At 52.4% G+C, this 24249-nt stretch overlaps 8 protein-coding genes and 1 non-coding gene across 9 annotated transcripts; 3 read left to right on the forward strand and 6 right to left on the reverse strand.

Annotated features, from left to right (window-relative positions):
- The first annotated feature begins 279 nt into the window (after positions 1-279).
- On the forward strand, positions 280-3318 carry B0T23DRAFT_386075 (P-loop containing nucleoside triphosphate hydrolase protein). The gene has a single exon (XM_062837582.1). It carries the CDS (start codon positions 384-386, stop codon positions 2829-2831), a length of 2448 nt encoding a protein of 815 aa, XP_062689637.1. The 5' UTR covers positions 280-383; the 3' UTR covers positions 2832-3318.
- On the forward strand, positions 3208-3309 carry B0T23DRAFT_t293. The gene has a single exon. It is a non-coding gene; the product is annotated as a tRNA-Lys (tRNA).
- A 333-nt stretch (positions 3319-3651) lies between the features above and the next one.
- On the reverse strand, positions 3652-5919 carry B0T23DRAFT_406811 (uncharacterized protein; the record flags this gene model as incomplete). The annotated part of the gene is made up of 2 exons (XM_062839138.1): positions 3652-4730; positions 4905-5919. 2 exons carry the CDS (start codon positions 5917-5919, stop codon positions 3652-3654), a joined length of 2094 nt encoding a protein of 697 aa, XP_062689638.1.
- Positions 5920-6702: 783 nt separating this feature from the next.
- On the reverse strand, positions 6703-8987 carry B0T23DRAFT_446263 (general substrate transporter; the record flags this gene model as incomplete). Its single annotated transcript, XM_062840958.1, has 2 exons — positions 7968-8987; positions 6703-7859 (listed from the first exon to the last, which is right to left on the reverse strand). The coding sequence occupies exons 1-2, from the start codon at positions 8548-8550 to the stop codon at positions 6703-6705; spliced, it is 1740 nt and encodes a 579-aa protein (XP_062689639.1). The 5' UTR covers positions 8551-8987.
- A 1242-nt stretch (positions 8988-10229) lies between these two features.
- Positions 10230-12101, forward strand: B0T23DRAFT_343404 (alpha-glucosidase; the record flags this gene model as incomplete). The annotated part of the gene is made up of 1 exon (XM_062835921.1): positions 10230-12101. One exon carries the CDS (start codon positions 10230-10232, stop codon positions 12054-12056), a length of 1827 nt encoding a protein of 608 aa, XP_062689640.1. The 3' UTR covers positions 12057-12101.
- A 645-nt stretch (positions 12102-12746) lies between these two features.
- Positions 12747-13538, reverse strand: B0T23DRAFT_431181 (phosphatidylethanolamine-binding protein; the record flags this gene model as incomplete). The annotated part of the gene is made up of 1 exon (XM_062840302.1): positions 12747-13538. The coding sequence occupies one exon, from the start codon at positions 13536-13538 to the stop codon at positions 12747-12749; it is 792 nt and encodes a 263-aa protein (XP_062689641.1).
- A 1317-nt stretch (positions 13539-14855) lies between these two features.
- On the reverse strand, positions 14856-17650 carry B0T23DRAFT_455690 (uncharacterized protein). The gene is made up of 7 exons (XM_062841250.1): positions 17636-17650; positions 17184-17532; positions 16689-17013; positions 15734-16519; positions 15511-15589; positions 15404-15422; positions 14856-15325 (listed from the first exon to the last, which is right to left on the reverse strand). Exons 2-7 carry the CDS (start codon positions 17478-17480, stop codon positions 15275-15277), a joined length of 1557 nt encoding a protein of 518 aa, XP_062689642.1. The 5' UTR covers positions 17481-17532; positions 17636-17650; the 3' UTR covers positions 14856-15274.
- Positions 17651-18184: 534 nt separating this feature from the next.
- On the reverse strand, positions 18185-20299 carry B0T23DRAFT_208228 (cytochrome P450). The gene is made up of 3 exons (XM_062833503.1): positions 19205-20299; positions 18704-19124; positions 18185-18634 (listed from the first exon to the last, which is right to left on the reverse strand). The coding sequence occupies exons 1-3, from the start codon at positions 20170-20172 to the stop codon at positions 18452-18454; spliced, it is 1572 nt and encodes a 523-aa protein (XP_062689643.1). The 5' UTR covers positions 20173-20299; the 3' UTR covers positions 18185-18451.
- Positions 20300-21765: 1466 nt separating this feature from the next.
- Positions 21766-23672, reverse strand: B0T23DRAFT_386093 (ribosomal protein L1p/L10e family-domain-containing protein). The gene is made up of 3 exons (XM_062837583.1): positions 23463-23672; positions 22762-23397; positions 21766-22685 (listed from the first exon to the last, which is right to left on the reverse strand). Exons 1-3 carry the CDS (start codon positions 23526-23528, stop codon positions 22221-22223), a joined length of 1167 nt encoding a protein of 388 aa, XP_062689644.1. The 5' UTR covers positions 23529-23672; the 3' UTR covers positions 21766-22220.
- Positions 23673-24249: the final 577 nt, after the last annotated feature.

A 24249-nucleotide genomic window follows, 5' to 3' on the forward strand; every position in this document is an offset into this window, starting at 1 on the left:
GAATCTTGTAGCTATATCAACTCGATTATTCCCAAGACACATGCAATGGTAGTGTTTTGTGTTTTATGTTGAAGGCGCGTGGTGAGTGAATGATGCAGGTACAGTGCGAGTCAACACGGTTCACTTACACAGCGAGGCGAGAGCCCCACTTCAGTTTGATCTGGCCAAGGACCCAATTCCACTTTCAGTGCAACGGCCCAGAGTGCCAGTCCACTGAGAGCCACTGTGTTGCGGGGATCGACATGGACGTTGAACTTTTTTCTTGCCAATACCCAGAATATTCCTGTCTTCCAGTCCATCGATACCATTGAAACTCCCCATTTCCAATCCATCTTTTCCGGCACCAATACACGCCACCTCTCTTTGCCGCAAAATCAGTCAAAATGGCGGACGACGGTGATATGTTTCTCAACTTTGAGATCGGAGATGCTCCGATCAAGCAGACGGTCAAGTACACAGGTGGCCGGTGGAGGGACAGAGTCAAGGCGCAAAAGGGCGAGAAGGGTGGACAAGATCAGACAAAACAGGCCTCGACAGCTCGACGAGATACCGGCGCCGACTACTACACAAACAGAGCCGCGAAACGTCAACGGACAGAAGATGGCGACTCGGGCAGATTCTCCAAGACCCCACGAACAGGCAATGCCGCCGAGAGAGGTCCGCCGCCGCCGCCGACACATGCCATGAAGACTGGCCTCGTATCGTCGCGACTGTTTACTTCGAATCCCGTTCCCGTAACCGACTTCGAGGAGCTTCCCCAAGCCGAAGAAGCCGAGCCTGCACAACCTTCGAACGCTCCCCTCAGTGCCGAAGCAGAGAATTTCCTCTCATTAGGTCTTTCCCGACGTGTATCCCAGCACCTGGCGACGAAGCTCGAGATGAAGGCCCCGACCGCCATCCAGAAGAACACGATACCACAACTAGTCAAGGAGGATAGTGATGCCTTCCTCCAAGCCGAGACGGGTTCCGGAAAGACGCTAGCATACCTTCTTCCCATCGTCCACAGGATATTGGCCCTCAGTCACAACGAGGACGGTACCCCAAAGACCACCAAGGTGCACCGCAACTCGGGACTCTTCGCTATTATCCTTGCTCCTACCCGCGAACTCTGCAAGCAGATCGCCGTTGTCCTCGAGAAAGTGCTGCGCTGCGCTCCCTGGCTAGTCTGCACCACGGTAATAGGTGGTGAAAGCAAAAAGTCAGAGAAGGCGCGCATCAGAAAGGGTGTCAACATCCTGATCGCTACTCCCGGCCGCTTGACAGATCATCTCGACAACACAAAGGTTCTCGACGTTGGTACGGTCCGCTGGTTGGTACTCGATGAAGGTGATCGCATGATGGAAATGGGTTTTGAGGATGATATCAAGACTATCGTCGGCAAGATCAGGGCTGGTACACTACAGAATAAGAACGCCGAGGGTGTGGTTTTGGACGGTGTTCTCCCTTCGAGGAGAGTCACGGTTCTTTGCTCGGCTACCATGAAAATGAACGTCCAGAAGCTGGGCGAGATCAGTTTGGAGGATGCTGTTCACATCACAGCGTCCAAGAGCGATATGGAGAAGGATGCGGAGACTGGTGCCGTGGAGACGGCGTTCTCCGCACCCGCCCAGCTAAAGCAGGCCGCTATCGTTACGCCCGCCAAGTTGCGCCTGGTCACGCTTATTGCCCTGCTCAAGTCAACTTTTGCCAGGAAGGGTTCAGTCATGAAGGCCATCATCTTCATCTCATGTGCCGACTCGGTTGACTACCACTTTGAACTTCTCAAGTCTACCACACCGCGTGCTGAGCCCGAGCCCAAGCCTGAAGGCGAAGCTCCCACCACCAAGCCGAACATCCACATCGAGTCGACCGTCGCGCCAGCAACATACATTACCTCCCCAGCCAACCCCACGGTGGTGCTACACAAGCTCCACGGTTCGCTCGCCCAGCCCGTTCGTAGCGCTACCCTTAAGGCCTTCAGCGAATGCAAGGACCCCGCCGTGCTCATCACCACCGATATCTCCTCCCGTGGTCTCGATGTTCCGGCCGTCGAACTTGTCATCGAGTACGACCCGGCCTTCGCCGTGCCTGACCACGTCCACCGTATCGGTCGTACCGCCCGTGCCGGTCGCGCCGGTAAAGCCGTGCTCTTCCTCCTCCCCGGTTCCGAAGAAGGCTACATTTCCATCCTGCCCAAATCGACCCCCATCGCACCCCAGCTGTACGATTCTATCCTCCAAAAGGGCTTCGCCACAAACATCAACGTGCCTGGCACCGAGTCCGGAATCCTCGAAACCGATCGTCAATCTTGGGCTTCCCGCGCCGAAGCTCTCCAACTACACTTCGAACAGCGTCTCCTCGCTCCCCTGCCCGGCGCCACGCCCGTCTTCGAATCCAAAAGCGAGAAATTCGCCGCCTCCAAGCAGGGCAAGAAGGGCAAGAAGGACGCCAAGAAGGATGAAAACAAAACACCTGACAACCCCCTCCTTGTCTCCGCCCGCCAAGCGTTCCGCTCACACATCCGTGCCTACGCCACGCACGTTCGCGAGGAGCGCGTCTACTTTGACATTACCGCGCTACATCTCGGTCACATGGCCAAGGCGTTCGGGTTGCGCGAGGCTCCCGGTGGAATTGGCGGTGGCGTCTCCAGGAGGACGCACAGGCCGGTGCAGCCGGGTGATAAGACTAACAAGACGAGCAAGTCTGTGGGCGATGGCACCGCTAGGAGGCCGAAGAAGGATGATGATGATGAGAGGGACTTTGGTGCGGCGGATGAGGATGCGGGCAGGAGGATGAAGGAGAAGATGAAGATGATGATGGGCAATATGGCTAGTGAGTTCAACTTGGGCTAAGAACGGGTTGCTATGGCTGGATGGACTAGGATAGGATAAAAGGTCTTGAGAAGAGATGGGTGATAGACAATGGACAATGGGCGATGGAAGGAATGGAACAAAGTGCATTATTAGTCAGACTAAGGTACTAGGAACATATACCCCAGGAGAGAGTATGGATGTGGAGGTGGGAATGGGAATGCAATGAAAGCTGGATATATTTCTTTATTGACACACAGGAGTTCGAACTGGTTGTTGATGTGGGTGCAAGGAGTGGCTTGGTTTCTTTTTGCTGGTGATGGTGCTCATTGTGTTCTTTGCATGAATCTTTGAGCAAAAGCACAAGGTCATTCCAAGTTTATAGGTGGATGTTTTGCACGGCCAATCACACAAAAAAGCCCGCGTGGCGCAATTGGTTAGCGCGTCAGACTTTTAAGAAGCCTGTAACAAGGCCTTCTAAGCCATCTGAATGTTGCGAGTTCGAGTCTCGCCGTGGGCGATTCTTTTTGCACTTTTCCCTTTTTTTTTTTTTTTCTTTTTTTTTTTCTTCAGGGTTACCATATTTCCTTTTTTTGTTCTCCTCTCTCGTGTTCACCAATCCATTTTTTTTGTCCTTTAACAGCTTTGAATTTCTTTTGAGTGTTTGTTCCTCTGTAGGTCAAGCTCACCATCGACGTAATATATGCGTCTGTGTCGATACATACAAGATTACATCATTCCCATCTTGTTTTTGCACATCTTTCCTCAATGCAAGTGAACACCAGTATGTATCCAAATCCCATTTTCTTCCCAAAAGTAACCAAAATCGTCCACAAACATCAACACCACCACATTATCCCCCTCAAAAACCCCTCAACCCCCAATCCGGCAACACACCAGCGATATGTTTCCCCAACAGATCGTCATAAATTGCGCTCCCACCCGGTAACCGATGAATCAACCCTCTGATCCACTCCAAATCCTCCCTTTCCTCTTCCTCCTGCCGTTCCCTTGTCATTACCTCTAGCAAGGACCCCATCGACCCAGAAAACCTTCTCCGATCCTCCAAAGGCACCTTGGCAAGTACATCCACCATGGCACAAGCGACATCAAAGACCTTCTCCGTCAACCCGACGCCATGCACGCGGATGCTTTCTAGGGGCAAAGATTTGGTGACTTGGACGAGCTGGTGAGCGATGGAGAGGGGGTGGTGGTAGGTTAAGGATTCCTTAATGGGGAGCTGGGAAGTTACCAAGGGTTCGGAAGGAGAAGAAGGAAGAGGAGGACGGGGAGGGGGAGGGATCAATAACCCGATGCGCAAGCGGATTTGCCAGAGGATCACACGCAGCCAGAGTTGGGTGATTTTCAGGTTGGCGATTTGGGTTGTGTGGAGGTGGCTGGTGGGAACGAGGGAATGGATTGTCGTGTTCGGAAGAGGAGGAGGAGGAGAAGGAAAGGGAGGAAGTGGTGGTGGTGGTGGAGGTGGAGGGGAAGAAACACACATTGAATCCATCAGGTGTCCATCTGGCGACATGGACGGGAGGGAAACTGGACCCGGACTAGGACCGGGCACCGCCTCCGCAATTGCTCTTTCCACCACATCCAACGGCCCCGCCACCATCGCCGGACTCCCAAATGCGCTCGAGGTCATTGTCACCTCCTGATTCAACAACGCCATGAACCCCGTATCCAACGGCCTGAACAGCGCCACCAAGCTACTCAACCCTGCCAACTCCGGATCGGCACAGCCCATATCCAGAGGTAGCGATGGCGTGGCGGGCGTAATCTGCAGCGTTATCGGCCTCCGATACCTAATTCCATGCGACCTTTCGCTCACCAAAAGCACCCAAAATAACCGATCCGCCAGGGTTTTCCTCGTCCGCGTCATCTCACCCCCTCTTTCCCCATCTTCCTCTTCTGCTTCTTCGCCCTGTTTTCTTTCTTCAGATCCAGAAGAATCATCACAACCAACTCTCAAAACAACCCACAGCGTCGTCGCCTCCCTTAACCAAAAAAAGGCCTGAGAGTGATGAAACAGCACCGCGTGACAGGCGTACAAGAAAAAGGTAATCAACACCCTTTCCAACGTCGGGGCAAACCTCTTTGGTGGTGTACCTGTACCTGTACCAGTATTTGTGCCCGAAGCCAAAAGTTGACGATGGTGGCTGGCTTGTGCTTCTTCAAAGAGTAATCGGCCGTAGACGGAGTTGGAGTGCGGGATGCCGATGGAGGTGAAGAGACAATGGGAAGGCTGCTCGATTTGGAGGAGGGTCAGGGCGCAGAGAGAGAGGAGGAGGGTCTGGGCTTCGGCGCCTTTGTCACCGAGGGGTTGGCTGGGCTGGGGAGAGGAAGAGATGTGGAGGAGGTGGTTGATGTAGGTAGGGGTGAGGATGGGAATGGTGGGGTAGAGGCGGGAGAAGAAGCGGTTGATGCAGTGGTCGAGTACTGGCTTGGGAAGAGGGGTTGTGTGCTGCTGCTGCTGCTGCTGTTGTTGTTGATGATGATGTTGCTGAACCTGGTGAGGAGAGCTGGCTGATGCTGCACCGCCTGAGAGAGGGTAGTTGACCAGACTTTCAGGGCTGGCTGGGAGCTGGGTGAAGGACCATGTCGTTGTTGTTGTTGTTGTTGTTGTTGTTGTCGTCCCTGTTGAAGCTGTGACTGTGGCTGTAGCTGGTGCCAGTCCACCGGCATGGACATGAGCTCGGGGCAGCAGAACATGTGTCTGCGTCTGGTGGTGTTGTCCATGTTGTCGACTTCCACTTTGATGACACCCAATCATCCTCTCGCTCCGGAGACATTGATCCTCCAATCCGACACCGATGCACCTCTGACATGGCCTCGATTCGCTACACCCCTTTTGCAGTCTTCTGCATCGTTGACAGGCCTTGGACACCTGGGCTCTCTTCTTCTGTGTTCGTACTGGACCTGGACCGGAAGCTGCTGCTGATGCTACTGAAGACACGTCACCGTGATGCGACGACAATAACGCTACCGCATTGGACGAGAAAAACGAGCCGCTTGTGGGTGCGGGTACGGGTTGAGCCGAATGGCCAGCAGTCGCAGGAGCGGTTCCCTCCTCGGGGACATGTCGGTTGACGAAAGCGTTATCGCCATAGTCATTCTCACCCATGTCGTCGCCTATCGCCCAAAAGCGTTGTCCTTCTCTCCCATGGTGAGTTTAAATATGCCGCCGGTGCCAGTCCCTGCCCTCTTCTCGTCCCGTCCCAAACCAGGAAATCGGATCAAAGACGCGCCTCTTGGGATCGGTCTTAAGGCACACGCGAGAAACGTGCGAGGGTGTCTTTGTGTGGCCGAGCTCCGTCACGGTCCGTCCCACTATGACTGGCAAAAATGGTGGTGGAAAAGGAGAAGAAGGCCACAGGTTCGCAAGCCTGGAATCGGACATGATGATGGGATGACCTAGATGTCGCTCCAATGAAACCCTGCCCTTCGTTTCAAGTTTTACGGCATTATACCGGCTATATTGACTTGGCACTAGCCCCTAAAGAGTCACCAAGCCGCCTGAAAAGGGAAACAGAGCGGCTGCCTAGAAAGGAGGCAAATGTGGTATTGAAGTAATCATCCACGGCATCAACAGATATTGTGTCTGGTAAGCATTCGTTTACGTGTGAAGCCGTACGGTGTTGACTTCAGTTCGTTGACATGGACTCATCCCAGCTTTGCGCTTCGCAAGATATATTCTTTTCACGTCAAGCGGTCATCGAGTCTGAAGCCATGACCGGCCATGGTTACTGACCCCCAAACTTGACTTCATTCTCGAGGAATAATTCGAGACACTCACACTTCCTCACTGACTGTAATCAGGAACCGTCAATTTTAAATGCAGCAAAGGTACCATTGTGTCGCTTCCAATCAGGCAACAGACTTTTCTCTCTAATCTCATCCTTTAAGCCTAGATTTCCTTCCCCTCATGACTCTCCATCTTCTCAAGCGACATCTTCTTCTCACCATGACTGCGCAAGTCAAAAGGATCAACTTTGGTCTTCCTAAACTTCCTCGCTGTCACCTTCTTCGCAAACAAAATATCCATTTCGGCATATGTCCTCCCCTTCGGCTCCGGCAGTCTAAAGAACACCCATATAGCCGACAACAAGCAGCTACCCGCCCAGAAGAACGCCGTCCTAGCGCCCCAATTCCACGCCGTCGAGCTCAGCTGGTAATTCGTCATTACATTGACAAAGATGTTACTAGCATTGTACGCTGCACGGGCAAGCACGATGGTCTTGGCCTTTAGACGAGTTGACGACAGCTCGGAGATGAGACAGTACGTCACCGGTCCGACAGCAAAGTCGTAGACGAACGTGAACGCGATGAGCACGCCGCCGATGGCCCACACAGAGGCCTTGTTTCCGCCAAAGGTGAGACAGCCGACGATGACGAGCAGACAGAACTGCGCGCAGAGACCGCCAAAATGGATGCGTCGACGGCCGACGCGCGACATGAGGAACCATGACCCGGCGGTGCCGACCATACCGAGGGCGTACTGGCCCATGGAGAGCGAGAACGAGTTGCTCGGGTCCATGCCGGCTTGCGTGAGGAAGTAGGAGAAGTAACCCATCAGGTTCTGGCCGCCGAGGGTCTGGACAAGCCAGATGCCCACGACGATCTCCGTACGACGAAGATCAATACCCCTGAAGCAGTCGCGGAAAGTGACACCCTCCTTCAGCTGCTTCTCGAGCTCATTGGTATGCTCAATCATAGCCAGCGTCTCGTCCACGTTGAATCCGGGTTGATTCCTCGAGGTCAAACGGAGCAGCGACTGCTTGGCCTCCTCCCTCCTGTTATGTCGGACATACCACCAAGGCGACTCGGGAGCAAAGACGAGCCCGGCGAGGATGGGAATCGGCCACACCCACTGCACGCCAAAGGGGATTCTGTACGCCCATTGATCGGTCCGGCCCACGGAGCCCTTGTTGACGGCAGCGGCGAAGAACTGGCCAATTACCCAGCACATGTTGATGAAGGTTGTCAGGTACGGGCGAAGCACCATCGGCGCAACCTCGGAGGCATAGGCGGGTGTAACGCTCTGAAAGGCACCCCAGGGGATACCTGTTTTGGTTCGGACCGAAGGTTGTTAGCAAGCATACAACGTTAAAACGTTCCCATGTCAAACATATACATATGTAGGTATGTGTGTATTGACCCTTGCAAAGGTACCTACCTCCACCGTGTAGGCATAGGCATAGGCATAGGAATGCAACTCACCACAAAGAATCTCCCCAACCACCAACACCTTCACATTCGGCGCAAAAAACAAGACAAAAATAAAGGCAATCATCAACACCAGACTCGCAATCGTCGTCTTCTTGTACCCGATCCGATCAGCTGCCCATCCAGCAAAGATCAAACCAAAGATCTCCCCGGCTCTTGCCCCGTTGGACAGACCCGACTGCCAAGCAGCGGAAACGGCGTACTTGCCCGTGGCCGGGTTGAGCTCACCGAATTTCTTGTTGAAGACGGGGGAGGCGTATAAGCCCCCCAGGAGGGCGAGGTCATAGCCCTCCATGATCAAGGTCGAGGAGAGTAGGACGGACCAGCCGATGGCTTTGGGGTAGAGCTTGATGGCGCGGAGGAGGGTCATTTCGTGCTCGGTGTCGGCGGCGTGTTTGGCTTCAACGAGGACGACGTCGTCGTCTTGGATTTGGGCTTGGGCTTGGGCTTGGGCTTGGGGGATGGCGGTGGTGGTGCCCGCCTCTGTGGCCTTTCCAGGCGAAGAGGCAAGGGGGTTTTGGTCCGCCATTGCGGTGGTGGAAGAGTGCTGAACTCGGCCAAATACTATGAGGAAGATAATTCAGGAGGAAGCGATGAAGGAATATCCAAGTCCCAAAAGAGCTTGGGAACGGAGAAAGAAAGAAAAGAAGAAACGGAAAGAATGGCAAAACGGGGTCAGGAAATCGAGCGCCTTTATGTGTGCAATCACAGACATCGTGGTCCAGTATCGAGGGGGGGAGATTCCCAAAAAGGGTCGAATAGACCGTGTTAGTGGTCTGCCCGCCGGTAGGTGGATCGTCATCGGCATTGCCGTACATTGTCCCGAGAATCCAGGCCAGGCCACGTTGCCGCCGGGGAGGGGAAAAAAAAAAGCCAGCCTCCGCCCTCCGTCCTTCGGGTGCGACAACCGTGGTCTTGCTCTGTACCCAAATCTAACCAGAAGAGAGTGATGATACGTTTCCCGGGTCTGGAAAAAGATTAGTAGCTTCGCTCAACCTTAACCATTACCATCTAGAATAGGGAGACATCACATTCCACACATCATCACCCTGTCGAAAAGGGATTAAATATTCTGCGGCATAGTCTAGAGGTAGTCTAGACGGTCTGGTCACATCATATGTTCTTTGGTCCATTCTCCATTCCCCGCACCCCACGTTTTAGTCGCCCAGGTTCACAAATCCGGGGTAAGGGGGATCTCGTTTTCCCTGTCTCGCGTTTTGCCCCGGCATATGGCACATGGCACATGGCGATTTCCAGATGAGCCAGAGTGCTGGGCCGGTGTGAATGACTGTGAAAGAATGCCTCGAAACCAATAAAGTTGAGGGAAAAAGTCCAAGCCAGTGACGTCTGTGGATCTGTCAGAAAGAATGAGGGTTGCATTGGGGACAAGGGTGTCGGAGTTCCTGGCCCTTTGATCGTGTAAACGACACCCTCTTTTTGGGCTGAGGGTGGTTGAACCAATGGGACTCTCGGGTCATGACTTCGCTACGTCGAGGATACTTGGCAAGTATCATCAATAGCGCACTTAATCAGTCTTCGACGAGCAATGAATTGTTAGTGTTCTCGTACCTCCGGACTTCCAAAGCGGTCCCCACAAGATCTCACAAACGACAAGGAGGTCGGAGATTGAAAGACATTGATATCAAAGACAGTGGCAACCACAGTCCCAACACCAGGAAGTTCATTCAACCATATGAGGAGATGAACCGAGGCGATATCTTTACAGCACCTGAGCTCCAACTCCGATATGGACACTCCGACTTTCCTATCGAGCGGGATCTCGGCTAGCCGAAAGTCTGCTTTTGATCTCGCTAATGATGATTTTCTTACTCCTCATCTGATCCATCATGCTCTTCGTGGATAAGTACAGTGTAGAGGTAGGATCGTACCCCTCTCTCACGACGTTGTATGAAGATTGTACCAGGAAATCTCCTCTCTTCAACCTTTCGTCTTCATCTGTACTCCAGTAGTTGGGGTCAGATGATCCTCATAAACTGCCTTTATAACACACCCCTAGAGACTTCATCAACTCGAAAAATTTGTTCACTTACTTGGGTGTTCCCCAACAGACTTCATCTGTTTTGATCGATGACAAAAGCCTGATCTCATTCTGTGAGTACATCGATTCAGAAATTGATAGCGGGTCGAGGCTTACAAAACACTGAAGTATCGGATTCAATCAACATTGAGCTCAAGCCCTAATCCATCATGGGTTCCGTAAACGACACCTCCCTATGCGTGGGTAAGATTCCTTGGTGGAAAGAAGCTGTCTTCTACCAAGTCTACCCAGCCAGCTTCAAAGACACCAACAACGACGGCTGGGGTGACATCCCCGGCCTCATTTCCAAAATCGACTACCTCCACGACCTTGGCATCGATTGCGTGTGGCTGTCCCCCATGTTCGAGTCTCCCCAGAAAGACATGGGCTACGACATCTCCGATTACCAAGCCGTCTACTCCCGCTATGGCACCCTCTCCGACGTCGACAACCTGATCGCCGCCTGCCACGCCCGCGGCATGAAGCTGATCCTCGACCTGGTCGTCAACCACACTTCCGACCAACACCCGTGGTTCCAAGAATCGCGCTCCTCCAAAACCAACCCCAAGCGCGACTGGTACATGTGGAAGCCGGCCCGCTACGACGCCAACGGGAACCGCATACCGCCCACCAACTGGCGCAGCTACTTTGCCGGTCCCACCTGGACCTGGGACGAGCTAACCCAAGAGTACTACCTGCACCTGTACGACACTTCCCAACCCGACCTGAACTGGGAGAACGAGGAGTGTCGCAAGGCCATTTACAACGAGGCCATGCGCTTTTGGCTCGATCGCGGCGTCGACGGCTTTCGCATCGACACCGTCAACAAGTACTCCAAGCGCACCGAATTCCCGGATGCGCCTGTCACCATGCCGGGCGAAACGGACCAGCCCGCCGCAGAAATGTGGTGCAACGGCCCGCGCATTCACGAGTTCATCCGCGAAATGAACGAGCAGGTGCTGGCGCCGTACAATGCCGTCTCGGTGGGCGAGCTATCCAACACGCCGCTGCCGAGCCAGGTCCTGCCGTATGTCTCTGCTGCGGCCAAGGAGCTGGATATGGTGTTTGAGTTTAGCACCATCCGCTTGGGCACGGGCGGGCCGTTTCACGGCAAGTATCTTTATAGAGAGTTTCCGCTGTCGGAGCTGAAAGCGTATGTGGCGACGTGGCAGCAGTGGCTGGAGGGTACGGATGGGTGGCATACGGTGTTTTGCGAGAATCATGATAACGGAAGGGCGGTGTCAAGGTTTGGAGATGATTTGACGGTGGAGTCGTGGGAGGCGAGCGCAAAGACTATTGCGTTGTGGCAGGCAACGCTGACGGGGACGATTTTCTTGTATCAGGGGCAAGAGATTGGTATGGTCAATATGCCGAAGGAGTGGCCGATTGAGCACGAGTATAAGGATGTTGAGAGCTTGAACTTTTACAGAGAGGCAAAGGCATCTGGGGATGCAGAGAGGATAAGGAAGACGGAGGAGGGCTTGAGGATCCTGGCGAGAGATCACTCGAGGATACCGATGCAGTGGGATGCATCGCCCAATGCCGGTTTCACATCTGCTGGAGTGACGCCGTGGATGAGGGTGCATGATGGGTTTAGAGATCTGAACGTGGAGAAGCAGGAGGGAGATGATGAGTCCATCCTGGGGTTCTACAAGAAGATCCTGAAGTTGAGAAAGGAATACAGCGGGCTGTTCGTGCATGGTGCGTTCAGGCCTGTACTGCAAGAGGACGAGACACTATTTGTTTATGTCAAGGACGATCAAGGTTCGGAAGCGAGTGGTGTCCTGGCAGACAAGAGGAGGAAGGCGTTAGTCATCATGAATTTCTCTGGAAAGCCGGCTATCCTTCAGGAGCATAACCTCAATGTGGCAGCCACGCTGGGATGCAAACACCGGGGGGAGCGGCTGTTAGTGACTACCCTGAAGAAGAAGAATTTGTCTAGTATGGAAGCTGGCACATTGAAGCCATGGGAAAGCAGAGTGTATCTGAGCTATTGAGAGCGGATTAGCACCTTGTCAAGAAATCCAAGATCCTTGCATACCAACGAAATTATATGTTCTGGTTCAGCGAAGTGATGTCGTAATACAATGTCATCTTCGGCCATCCATCTTTATCCAACGTAATGCCTCCATGTACTCACCCCAACCAAAGTAGCGAGAGAAGCCAAACAGACTAAAGTCTTCTCGCAGTCAACTAAACCGTTATATTGATCGTAAGGCATATGATCAGGATGGTCAGTCCAAGAAAGTCTGTGTCCGTACTCAAACGACGACATTTGGGCCTCTGGGGCCGAAGATTTCGAAGAGTTCAGTAATTCAGAAGGGACATTTGTAGGTAAGAGAAGGGGATGGAGTTGAGGAAGGATAGAGTGGTGAGTGGTGAGTATCCTGAAGGTGAAGAAGAAGGATGTGAAACTTGAGAGTGGATTTAATGTATCAATGCTTGGTCCAAAAGACCGATGCGGGCAGTGTTCGAAGAATATGGTAGTATTACAGTCTTCGTACAATCTCGGGTGTGTAGCCAAACGTTGCGGTCTTCCTGACCCAAATCCATGATCAGCAAATCCCAGAAGTAGGACATTGAAGTACCCAACTTTCGTAATCTCCTCATCTCCCCATCCTACTACAATCCTGAACCTGATCCGTTCCTCTCACTACCTTCCTTGTCCAAACATCAGACCATCCTCATCAACAAACAAAATAATTTCCCGCCACCACATCCCCTAATCCCAACATCCTCTCAAAGCCGTCCTGGTCCCATCTCACCCTCTTCGCTAATCCCACATCCTCCCCCTCTTCTCCTCCCTCATCGTTATTCAACCCCAAAACCTCTCTCACTTTCTGCCCCGTCACACCCTCCGGTTGCTCCCAGCACAAGAAAACATAGCGATGGGGACTACTCACCCCCGGCGGTTTCGGCCCCATGTATCCCACCACCGGCTTTGTCCTCCTTTCCCCTCTTGGAGGGTGACTTATCCCCTCACTTCCCCCGGCCTCCTCCTCATCCGCCGTTAGATAGATATACCCCTCATCAGCATCCAACTCTTCCGTCACCAACCTCAGATCTGCTTCGAGGGAATGCAAAATCGGTGCCAAGACAGGAAAACTTGGGAACGGCGGGTCGAGGTCGAGACAGATGACCATGTAATGAGGAACCTGGCCGGCGGCGTTGTTGGCTTCGGAGCCTCTCCTAGAATGGCCAGAAGAAGAGGGAGAAGAGTGGTGGCTGGAGACGGGACTGAGGTCGCAGTTGGGTAAAGTAATGTTGGAGAGGGCGGTGGCGGAGATGGAGTAAGAGGGGGGCAGGGCGGCAGCGTCTTTGGTGAGGGGCGTGCCTGGAGTGGAGACGGTGGTGGGAGAGGGGGAGCCGGGGAAGTGGATCCGGAGGGAAGCGCGGGCTGGTCGGGAGGGGTTGGTGGCTTTGGCGAGGACGGAGAGGGAGGACAGGAGGGTGGTTATTGAGGAGGCTTGTTTCGGCATAGTGGTTGATGGTTTTGGATTTTGGTGAGTTGTTGATAGGTAGGTACCTCTAGGCGTTCTTGGTGTTTTTTTTGTCGTGGTGGTGGTGGTGGTGGTGGTTGTTTGTGGGTTGGGGAATGCTGGACCGATGATGTAATCGATGGAGGTGAATTACTCAGATCTGCTGTATGATGTTGAATGTTTTCAAGATGCCAAGCCCCTTGACAGGTGTTATGGACGGGGTTGAAATGTCATTTGTTGGAGATATCACCGGCCGAGGTCGATCAATGCTTGCAGTGTTGGTGATCAGAGATGGCAAAGAGTAGTAGATAGTTTAGAGCGGCATTGACGAGTGGGAGAGAGTGTTCAATCTAATATCATGCCTTGACACTGGAAAGGCCTTGATATTTGAGTGAGGTGCTGATGCTGATACCTGGTGGGACAAGCTACCGAGAAATTCCGCGTTCCCTCGGGCTTTCTCTCCTCCCCCTCAAATCATCGTCGAAGAGGCAACTGTATGGAAGGAATGATACAATATGGGGTGACAATGATTGACTTGTTGGTTACGGGTATGCACATATAGAGGAGAAACCGCCAGCGGGCAACGGCTACCCCATACTACCCCATACCCCATACCCCGCTCGCTTTCTTCCTCGCTTCTTGGGGTATTTTCTTTTGTCTAGCCATCTGGGGAATGTCGGTCTGATCTGGAGATGGTAGTGTACCTAGCTTGACATTTGAAAGTCTAGTTCAGTCCAGCCGTCGGCCCCGGCGTTTCCATGTCACGTTTGTGGGGTTGTCGGTGTTTTCGTCGATTCGACCATCAACGGCTCGGCAAAGGCTGGGCAAGCTGGGGTAAAGCGGCTGGTTGGATTGGAGTTTGGAGACGGAAGCAGAGCGAGGGGAAGGAAAAAGGAGAAAGGAAGATCGGGAAGGGGTGCATCAGGTGACGTTGGATCCACGTAACGGTAACTGCAGCTTGCAATATCCGATCGAGGAATTTGTCGCGTGGTCCCGCGGGAGGTGTGTGTCGGTCTGAATAAGAATCGTCTGTTTTCTTCGCTCCTTTCCGCCGGAGAGTGTGTCTGCTGACGATAGTGGTTCGGTGTTTTTTTCGTCGTTACCGATCAACCGCTCGTTGTAGTTGAAAGGCTAAATTGTGATGGGGATTACCATATTTTAGAAAACATTTTTAGCCGGAGTCCATTGGATGTTTTTCCATCCAGGAACCGCCTCGAGTTCGGGTTCAAAAGTGCAATGACGACGCTTGGATGCGTAAAAGAGTATATCCGAGGTGTAATGTTCTGACCGTGGCGTGTTTGGTTTATTCTTGTGACCATCCATTCGCCTATTTAGTGAGAAGTCTTGACATCAATGCAACGGAATGTCCCTTAAGCCGCGGGCCAGACGGGACCAGAGCGGGCTAGAGGTGCGTTAGGCGGCTAGTCAATACACTAACGGGAATACTTGGAGCTTTGCTGAAAGAACGGCCAAAGAACTGTACTTTCAGTTACTGTATGTGCAGTTCCCTACCCAAGACACTACCATCAAGATACCTACTGCAGGTACACCTCAGTCGCAATTGTGTTCGGCATCCTCAGACACTCAAAGATCAACGTTTTGTCACTGACAGATAGGTAATTAACAAGGACCAAATTTTGGTCAACTCATTCATTGCAGTACGACTCCAACACCCATTTCTCTTCTCTAACAAACCTCTTGCCGATTCATTCCCATAACTCTTCATGCTCCCCTTCCTATGCCCGAGTACACACGTAGTATCCCGGCCACAAGTGATCGCAGTCGATCTGTTATTTCACAAAACCATCGGTTAGCACAGGAACAATTCACACAATCTACCACTCGCCGGCGTTTTGTTTACTTACCCCTGGATTGAGTTTGTAACTTTAGGAGAATTCCCACGTTAGCGTCCTATTTCATCTCAAGGAAAAAAGGAAAAAGAAAAAAAAATAGAGGAGGGGGTCAAACTCACAAATCCAACAACAACAACCCATTCCGATTCGCAATATCCCTACAACTATCGTCATTGGTAATCTTATCGTATGCCCTGCCTACCGCCGCTCACAACAAACCGTAGGTTTCGAGTCAGCGCATGCACAATTTTATCTTCTTCAAACTGCGAATCACAACCACTGATGTAAAAAAAAAAAAGGGGCTACTCTAAGGGGAAAAAAGGGGGAAAAAAAATAACTAACAAGTCTTTGGAGTCCCCGGCACCACCGGCCCCGGCGCATTTCCATTCCCATTCCCACCACCACCCGGGACCGCCGTCACGGTACTCGTAACCGTATACGTATACGTAGTTACCTGTCCCGGCTTTGTCACCGTAGCAGTCATCGTCACAATCGGCGGCGCTTTCGTGTCCATTACCGTCTTAGTAGCAGTCGCAATAGTCGTAGCAGTAGCAGTACTATAAACAATACTCGTCAAAGTATCAATGGAAATACTCGTACTCGTACTAGTAACCTGCGTCACCCTCGTGCTCGTCAACGTCTTGACGCTCGTCAACGTCTCGGTTTCAGTGACGATGGTTGTTAGAGTAGCGATGCTGTAGCTGTAGGTCCAGGTCGTCGAAGTAGCTGTCACTGTCACTGTGGCTGTGGCTGTGGCTGTGGCTGTGGCTGTGACTTGTTTAGTGTTGGTGATGTACACTGGGACCGTGGTGGTTACGGCCTTGGTTTGCGTTTGTGTTTGTGTTTGGGTACTGGTTACGTAGATTGGAACGGTGGTGGTGAGCGTGTTGATTTTCGTGAGAGTTATGGTGTTGGTGGTGTCGATTGTGTTGGTTGAGGTGGTCAGGATCACGGAGGTGCGGGTGATACCGGTGTAGGAGGTTGCGATGAGAGTGGAGGTTGTCGTTGCGGTGGCGGTGATGGGGATGGTGTTGGTTGCTGTTGCTGTTGCTGTGGTTGTGATGAATGTGGTGGCGGTGACGGGTACCGTGGCTATCACCGGGATGGTGTTGGTTACGTTGACGGTAGCTGTTGAGGTTGTCAATATCACTGAGGTTATGGTACGAATAACCCCCGCCGTAGATGTAGCTATAGCTGTCGATGTGGTAACGGTTGTAAGCGTTAACGTGGAAGTGGCCGTGGCCGTGGCCGTGACAGGTACGGTAGCTGTGATAGGCACGGTATTCGTCACATTAACCACACTCGTCGACGTCGTCAAGATCACGGAGGTTTGGGTAACCCCTGTAGTAGCCGTCCTTGTCAACGTCGAAGTAGCCGTAGCAGTTACCGTCCTCGTAGCTGTTGTCCCATCCGCCGTAGTTGTAACCACTGACGTAGCTGTAGCCGTGATCGTAGCCGTGGCCGTTGCCGTCGCCGAGATGGTCGCGGTCGTCGTAGTAACCGACGTTGCCGTTCTCGTAGTCACCGAAATGTACGAGGCAGTGCTCGTAGTCGTGACCGTCACCGTTCCACAAGGCTCCCCGGGCCCGGTCGTGGGTGGTGAAGTGACCGGCGGCGCTGAGCTCGTCGACGAAGAAGTTCCGGACTCAACACCGCATATCCCAAAATCCGACTGACACCCAGCCCCGCAGTAATCAGCCGACCCGCCGCAGAACCCGTGCTCCGAGCAGCAGTTGCCGAAGCGGGATCCGAGACAAGTAACCCTGTTCCCACATGTGCCGTCGGTACTGACTGTCTTATCTGGCCCCGTCGGCGTGGGCGGATCAGCGGTGCCAGTGGCCGTTTCGTCCACGCAGTAGTCGTAACCCACCGTGAGCTGGGAGCAGCTGGTTATGTCGGGGTTAGACTGGAGAAACTGGGAGACGGTTATCCCGTTGGCGGCGGCGATGGTGGCACATGTGTCTCCGGCCTTGGCTTTGACTGTTCGGTTGCATCCCGTTCCTGTTTGAGCGGAAACAAAACCAATGTGGTGGGAGATCGTCGCCAAGGTTATCACAAGTACCCTTAGCAACAAGGTGAAGAGACCCATGGCGGCAAGAGTCGAAGGAACGAGGTGTGTATCGTAGGTTGATTGCCGTTAACTCTCCGTTCCACGATTGTTAGTGATGATCCCTCACTCTATCTGAAGCGGGTGATACGCCCGCAAGAAACTCCACATATGAAAGGAGGGCGGATGGTCATTACCATACTTGCTTGGGGGCTGGCAATTATATATCACTTCGCGTTCCGATCCCGAAGTCTTCCTTGTCCAAACGTACACCAAGCCGTGATGTCCTGGTCTAGATTCACCGGCTCTGGGCCATATCTTTCCTCTCCTCGCTACCTGAAGTACCAGCCCCTGCCAATGGAACAGGAAATAACAACTGGGTAACCATCGTCAGACTCGAACGATAGAAAAGGTGCCATTCCGTGGGCTGGGAAACACAAGTCCGTGAGTTGAGTCGAAATGGTAACCGAACCTTGCTACACTGAGCTGTCGCCATTAATTCAGGAGTTGGCAAATCGATATTTTTGGTCTCAGTTCCACAGTAAGCTTGGCCACAGTGGTGCTGGCCGGAAGCTGGGAATATGGATAAACTCGAGCTTCGGAGGTTTCCATTCGCAGATGTCACCATTCGCTTCCTCCCGCCCTCGTTTATCTTGATTACTTGTACATCCAAAGGCGAATACAAGGTTGTACTATCTGTTACCCTTCAAAGCTCGACCTAGTAGGTAAGATGTTCGGTAAGTGGTCTGGAACTTCACGTAGAGTTGGAATCCACCAAGTACGTTACCAAGGTACGGCAAGTGTTGTGCCTGGGCAAAAGATCCCGCTAACTGGAACGTTGCTAGTGTTCTCGTTCTTGTACTTGTTGCTTCTACCACAGATGTTACCAGACGCGTGCCGTTTTGGCAGGTGTGTAAGGCCCGGGGGAAGTTGTTGGGCGGAGAGCGAAAGGAAACAAGCCTTGACCAACACCAACAGACAACCTAGACTCGCTAAAAACCCAAAAATCACAATCAGGCCATGCGCACAAAAACCTCCAACCCACTCTGCACCACAAAGAAGGACGCAGTAGCCTTCAGCTCCCTCCCCGGATGCGCCAGCTCAAACCTGTAATCCCTCAGCAGTCTCGGAACAACCTTGTTGATCTCCAACAGCGCCAAGTTCCTTCCAATGCACAGATGGCTTCCACCTCCGAACTGTCTCATGTTCGTTAGCATCTTGCCTCTTCCATCCACATCTGTTCGGGAGGTATGTAGGGTACTTACCTGAAACATATACCTCTCCATTCTCCTCGCCTCCTCCTCGTTTTCCAACCACCTCTCCGGCCTCCACTCATCCGCATCCTTTCCAAACGTCAATTTATCACGATGCAGCACCCACCCATTAACAGCAATGCTCGTGCCACCAGGAAAGAAGTGACCATCAAGCTCTGCGCCCTCTGGAGGAACGAACCGGGTGATGTTTAGTCCCACGGCGGGACGGAGGCGCATGGCTTCCTTGAGGCACGCTTGTAAATAAGGCAAGGTCTGGGCTTCGTTCCATGTTAGGTTGCCAATGGCGGGGATGACACCCGTGGCAACGGCGGATTGGATCTCGTAGAGGATGGACTGATAGGTGGAGGGGGAGGAGAGGACGTGGTAGAAGAAGGATTGCATTGTTGAGGCGGTGGAGTCGGAGCCGGCGAAGCTGTTGCAACAAAAGAAACAAAAGATCAGTCATCATGTCTTCAAAAAGATGAAGAGGGAGATGGGTGGTTAACAACTCACATAGCACCATGCGCAACAGCAAAGACATCCCCCACACCAAATTTCTCCGGAGATTTCAAATGCCCCAAGATCAAACTAGCCATCAAATCCTGCCTAGTATCGCCAGTGTGCAACACCGCTGTGTCCTTGTTGAAAGGCTGTCTCCGACCCATTTCCTCGAGCGCCATCCGTGTGATTAGAGCATTCTTGGTGCTCAACCACGGGATGGACCGCCACAGTGGGTTCCTTCTCAGCAGGTGATCCAACTCGGGTACTTGTCCCACGATGCCGTTGTATGTTTGGGACTTATCGATCGTCTTAATGGCGTTGTCCACATCCCGGCCCTGTGCGAGAAATCCAAAACTCCTGCTGAAGGCCACCTCTCCAAGGACGTCAAACGCAAAGTAGTGCAGGTAATCGCCCAAGTCAAACACTCCCTTGTGCTGCGCAATGTGTTCGTCGATCTTGCGCGCCAACAATTCGATGGTGTCGTCGATGAAGGGGCTCAACTGCTGCATAGCAGCCATGCTGTAGGGCACGTTGGAAACTCGCTTCTTTTGGGCATGGACATCTTCTCGTATCTCGGTGAAGATGTCGGGGTTCTCGGGCGGTGGGAAGACACTGTAAAAGGGAGTCTTGAAGAAGCGCTTGCCGGCGCTCAGGAGGGTCCTTGCTGCTTCAGGTGATGCTACCGAGACCTCGTTGGGGGCGATCCTCACGACAGGACCGTGTTTGCGATGAAGCTCGATGTGGTCGAGGTGTGTTCGGCCACTTGCTGTGGATAGGACCTTCCATAGACGCGAACAGGAGGCCAAGAAGGGACCGGGATATTTGCGTAGTGGTGAGGCGTAGCGTTTGTGGGCGGCACGGATGACGATGGCGAATAGGAGGATGTAAAGCCAGTAACTGGCGAGCACAGTAGCGGTTGTGCCTACAAGCACTCGTGTCGGTGACACTTTGCCATCTTTGACTTTTAGCACGACACCCATGGTAAGGATACTATCGTTAACCACCGATGGTGAAGGACTTGTCGTAAAAAAGAAAATTTAAAAAAAAATTTTAAAAAAAATTTAAAATTTAAACGAAAATGTTCTCGATCTTTGCTGCCTAGCTCGAGAAACAGACTTTTCGTTCTGGTGTCACCACCTAGACTGTAGGAATAATAGTAGTAGTATGACAACTGTTGAAGTTGACTGCTGCTCCTGGTTCTGGCAGCTTATATCACAAGTAAACAGGTAGGTGACATGACTGATTGCACGGGAAGTGGTAGGGTGAGGTCATATATTACCGCTACCCAGGTGTCTAGAAGGGCTCCTATGGGCCATAGGGAAGCCGGTAACCATCCTTTCTCTCCCAACATCTTGAAAAAACATCTGCCGAGAGAGAAGAGGAGATGGTTGAGGCTTCTGGCAAGGGAGGGTGGTAGGACGAACCATGAGACGAATCCACCGCGCCGAACCGAACACTTTGTCCATCGCCATTGGTGACCGTTGAATGCCTTGATATCATTTGAGGTCAGTCGATCAGCCACAAGGAGGAGGAAAGGCGGGGATTTGGGATAGCTTCATCAGCGACACAAAGCATCTCGGCAATAAAAGTAGACAGCGAGCCTTGTCGGAGACATTCAGCCCAGGGTCTTGGAGCGTGGAATGTGGAGAGATGTAGTATCGCCCTTATAAGTCAAGGCTTATCAATGTGACTTTGCGAAAGCCTCTCCACAACACCGAGATGGCCGAAGTGGTTGAAACTTGGTATTTCCTCCATGCCGAATTCCGAAGACACTCCCATGTTTCATCCTCAAGTTGTATTTTCGAAGGCAAGAGAAGCAAAGAGTACACTAAGTGTCGAGTCGTCCACGTTAATCGAAGAGTTGTCTGACAAAGCCTCTTGAACTTCTCCGCGGAAGCTTAGAGAACATGACAATTGGCGTTCATCGGTGTCTTGTGGCTCTCGGCAGTTGATCTGGATGCCTCTCTCTGTAGTGTACTCACACTAACAACAAAAACAGGCTGAAATGGGAGCTGGAAAGGCAACTCAAGATGGACTGGTGTACACTGTGTGTGAGGAGAGAGTGAGGAGAGAGAGAAAAGAACAGACGTCGAATCGCAAGTCTTGAGAGACGAGGATACATACTGTGCAAAAGTGGGGCAAGTGTCACTGCCGGCCGGAGACAGGTTATGCAGCACAGTGCCGCAGAGTCGCGCTGACAGTTCGTTCTGGGCAAGCGCCACTGAGAATCCGGGGGTGGGGAACTGACTTTTCCCTTTTCAGTATAGTGGCTGAACCCGGTCCTGAACCTCTTCCAAGGTCAATTGATGCTTTTTTGAACACCAACAATTAATTCATTGTGAGGTAGCGGCACTTCTCTGGTTACTGAATGCTGTCGGGTTATTCCGCGGTCTAATAATGCTACCGAGAAGGGTAGGGTTGCCTCACATCGAGTGTCAAAATCCGGGAGAGCTGTGTGATTCCTACTGATCGTTGGTCTGTTGTTGTTTGTTGAGGTTCATCTGATTGAAGATCTGATTGAAAGGATATCGTTTTCCATCGGCTGACCGCTTGATTCGTTAGCAAGTTGTTTTGCACTGAAATCCCCTTAACTAGACAACCATACTTACACAGCCAAAGACATATCATGGTCCAAATTGCCATCAGCAGAACAAGAGCCATGAGCATCGCCATCGAAATGTCTTCATCATCTACGCCAACTTCCACACCCAATCCGCTCAAACATGAATATAATGAGGATATCTTCGCTTCATCAACAGCCTTCTAGTACATAGAACTAGTAGATACTACCTCCCATCCTAACTTCCAGCTTTCCACAGTGTGTGTCTTTGTCTTTGTACAACAACAACTCCAACGAAACCCGAACGTGTGTTTTGTGTTTTACCATGGACGCCAAAACGCCAAGCAAATGCCAAGCAACAATTGATTCTTCTCCTCTTGCCTGTCGCTTTCAACCAATCAAACCCAGTCCAACCAGTCCAGTCCAAGTCAGTCCCTTCAGATCAGAGTTTAGAGAAAATAAAAGATATTAAACCTCAACAGCCTTCTTCGCCGCAGCCTTCTGCTTCCTCAATGTCGCTTTCCGCGTGGCAATCTCCTTGTCGAGCTTGTCGTCGTTGCTCTCGGGCAAAGCGGCGGCAGCAGCAGCCTTCTTGGCCTTCTTCTTCGGCCTGCTCTCGTCCTTAGCACCCTCCTCGGCCTTGGCCTCGGTCTCGTCGTCGGCGGCCTTGCGCTTCTTGCCAATGTTGGCCTTCTCGGGCTCGGCGCCGTCGGCGATGACCTTGCTGTCGTCGAGCCAGAGCTCGTCGGTCTGGTAGATGGGAAGGGCCGCCGTCTCGGGGCCCTTGAGGTAGAAACTCCTGACGTTGCTCCACTTGTGGGGCACGAAGCGCTCGACAAGCTCGTTGATGACCTTCTCGACGTTCGCCGCGAGCTTCTCGGCGTCCCAGCTGGCATAGCCGACCTTAATGGCGGTGTTGGTGGAGGGGCTCAGCTAGAAACATGCGTGTTAGCCAATGTGTAACTACAAGTACCTTGATGGACAAAGTTGTCGAGCCAGTGAAACATACCGAAACGAGCGCCGAGCCAATGGCCTTGCGGATCTCAGCCACAATCTCTGGTGTAGGTCTAGCATTGACATTCTCCACGGGGTCGCGCTTGGCCTTGGGACCCTTGGGCTTGGCCACCCGCTTGCCGTCAACCTTCTCCCTCTGCTTCATGAACACAACAGGAACGGGGCGCTTGGCGGTGCTCTTGAAGAAGGTCTTGCCCAGGTGCTTGGGAAGACGGTTGACAATTCTGTCGTCGGCAAGGAAGATGTCATGGTCGTTGAACAGCTGGCGCTGGGCCTCGTATGTCTTGAACTTGGCCTTGAGGTGGGTAACGTCGATGACGCGGGTGATGCGGTTGCGCAGGTCCTCGGGGAACTCTTCAGAAGCGACAACGTTCTTGTAGTGGCGCTGAGGGTCGGCGACAATGATGCAGATCGTAGACTCGTTATCGGCGTTCAGGGGGTTGGGGAGGACGATCTTGGAGGGCTGCAGACGGTTGGTGTCGGCGATGTGCTTCTTGGTGGTGAGGGTAAGCCAGATCGGGGTCTCGGCAACAGTCGACTCCTCATCGGCGAGAAGGTTCTTGGAAACGGCAGTAGAGGCGGCGGTAGCCTTCTTGATGTGGGCGAGAAGGGCCTTGGAAGCCTTGGTGATCTGTTGATTTGGAGGGTTAGCAAGTCGGGGATCAGGCCAATTGCATTGATCAAGAGAAGACAAACCTGTTTAGGGTCAACGGGAGAGGCGACGGCGTCAGACGCCTTGACAACGGCTGTGGACTTGGACATCTTCGTTGGCTGGGAAAAGAAGATATCTTTGGGTGGGGTTGGTGTGAGTTGAGACGATTGCGATACGAGTCCCAGGTGTTTTTTTTCTTCCCAGGGCGACAGAAAGGCACCCTCTGGAAATTTTGGGAGGTCGGTGCACTGACGCTTATTTTTTTCCATGCTATTAAGCTTATCGATAAGCTAAACAGGGGTTAAATGTGGAAAGTGGGTTTACGGAATGTGGGGCATACGTTGCCTGTGATTGTCTGGGCCTGGCGCTATTGGCGGCAGACGGACTGCAGCTGCTCTTCCATCCACGCTGTTGGGACCAGAGCTTGGGGTTTTCTTTATTATCATATGCGTCGGTGTCTTCTTCCAACATCACCGGCAAAACAGCCTGACTAGGTAGGTGTAGATAGCCATCTTCATTTGGTTTGTAGATGCCTTCACATCTACAATGCTAGCAGCTACCTCATACACCAGGCCAGACAACCTCAGCCAGTTATACACCTCCCTCATCTCATCATCTTTACTTGGATTTTCAAGCAGTGATACAACTTTCTTGCTTTTCTTTCAAGATGCTCCTCCATGTCGTGCCGGCAAATAACTGTCCCTCCCTCAACAGCACCGGTTGACCTCCACAGCAGGTCTTGACTCGAAACTCATCGTCCTCTTTCTCTTCCTTCTCTTCTGGGCCAATGGGCGCAAAACTACAACACAGACGCTGACGCCTGATAAACAT

This window comes from Neurospora hispaniola (assembly GCF_033458365.1).
Source record: "Neurospora hispaniola strain FGSC 10403 chromosome Unknown B0T23scaffold_7, whole genome shotgun sequence".
In the NCBI taxonomy this organism is placed as follows: Eukaryota; Fungi; Ascomycota; class Sordariomycetes; order Sordariales; family Sordariaceae; genus Neurospora; species Neurospora hispaniola.

Bases quoted from the DNA above. Each gene is read 5' to 3' on its own strand.
- B0T23DRAFT_386075 (XM_062837582.1), top strand. From the start codon at position 384: ATGGCGGACGACGGTGATATGTTTCTCAACTTTGAGATCGGAGATGCT.
- B0T23DRAFT_455690 (XM_062841250.1), bottom strand. From the start codon at position 17,480: ATGGGTCTCTTCACCTTGTTGCTAAGGGTACTTGTGATAACCTTGGCG. The intron at 17,014-17,183 runs GTCAGTACCGAC...TTCGTCGACGAG, and splicing joins CGACGGGGCCAGATAAGACA to CTCAGCGCCGCCGGTCACTT. The intron at 15,590-15,733 runs GTTAGTTATTTT...GAGCGGCGGTAG, and splicing joins GCCGGGGACTCCAAAGACTT to GCAGGGCATACGATAAGATT.
- B0T23DRAFT_208228 (XM_062833503.1), bottom strand. From the start codon at position 20,172: ATGGGTGTCGTGCTAAAAGTCAAAGATGGCAAAGTGTCACCGACACGA. The intron at 19,125-19,204 runs GTGAGTTGTTAA...TTGTTGCAACAG, and splicing joins GCTGTTGCGCATGGTGCTAT to CTTCGCCGGCTCCGACTCCA. The intron at 18,635-18,703 runs GTAAGTACCCTA...AACATGAGACAG, and splicing joins TGGAGAGGTATATGTTTCAG to TTCGGAGGTGGAAGCCATCT.
- B0T23DRAFT_386093 (XM_062837583.1), bottom strand. From the start codon at position 23,528: ATGTCCAAGTCCACAGCCGTTGTCAAGGCGTCTGACGCCGTCGCCTCT. The intron at 23,398-23,462 runs GTTTGTCTTCTC...CCAAATCAACAG, and splicing joins CTCCCGTTGACCCTAAACAG to ATCACCAAGGCTTCCAAGGC. The intron at 22,686-22,761 runs GTATGTTTCACT...GCATGTTTCTAG, and splicing joins TTGGCTCGGCGCTCGTTTCG to CTGAGCCCCTCCACCAACAC.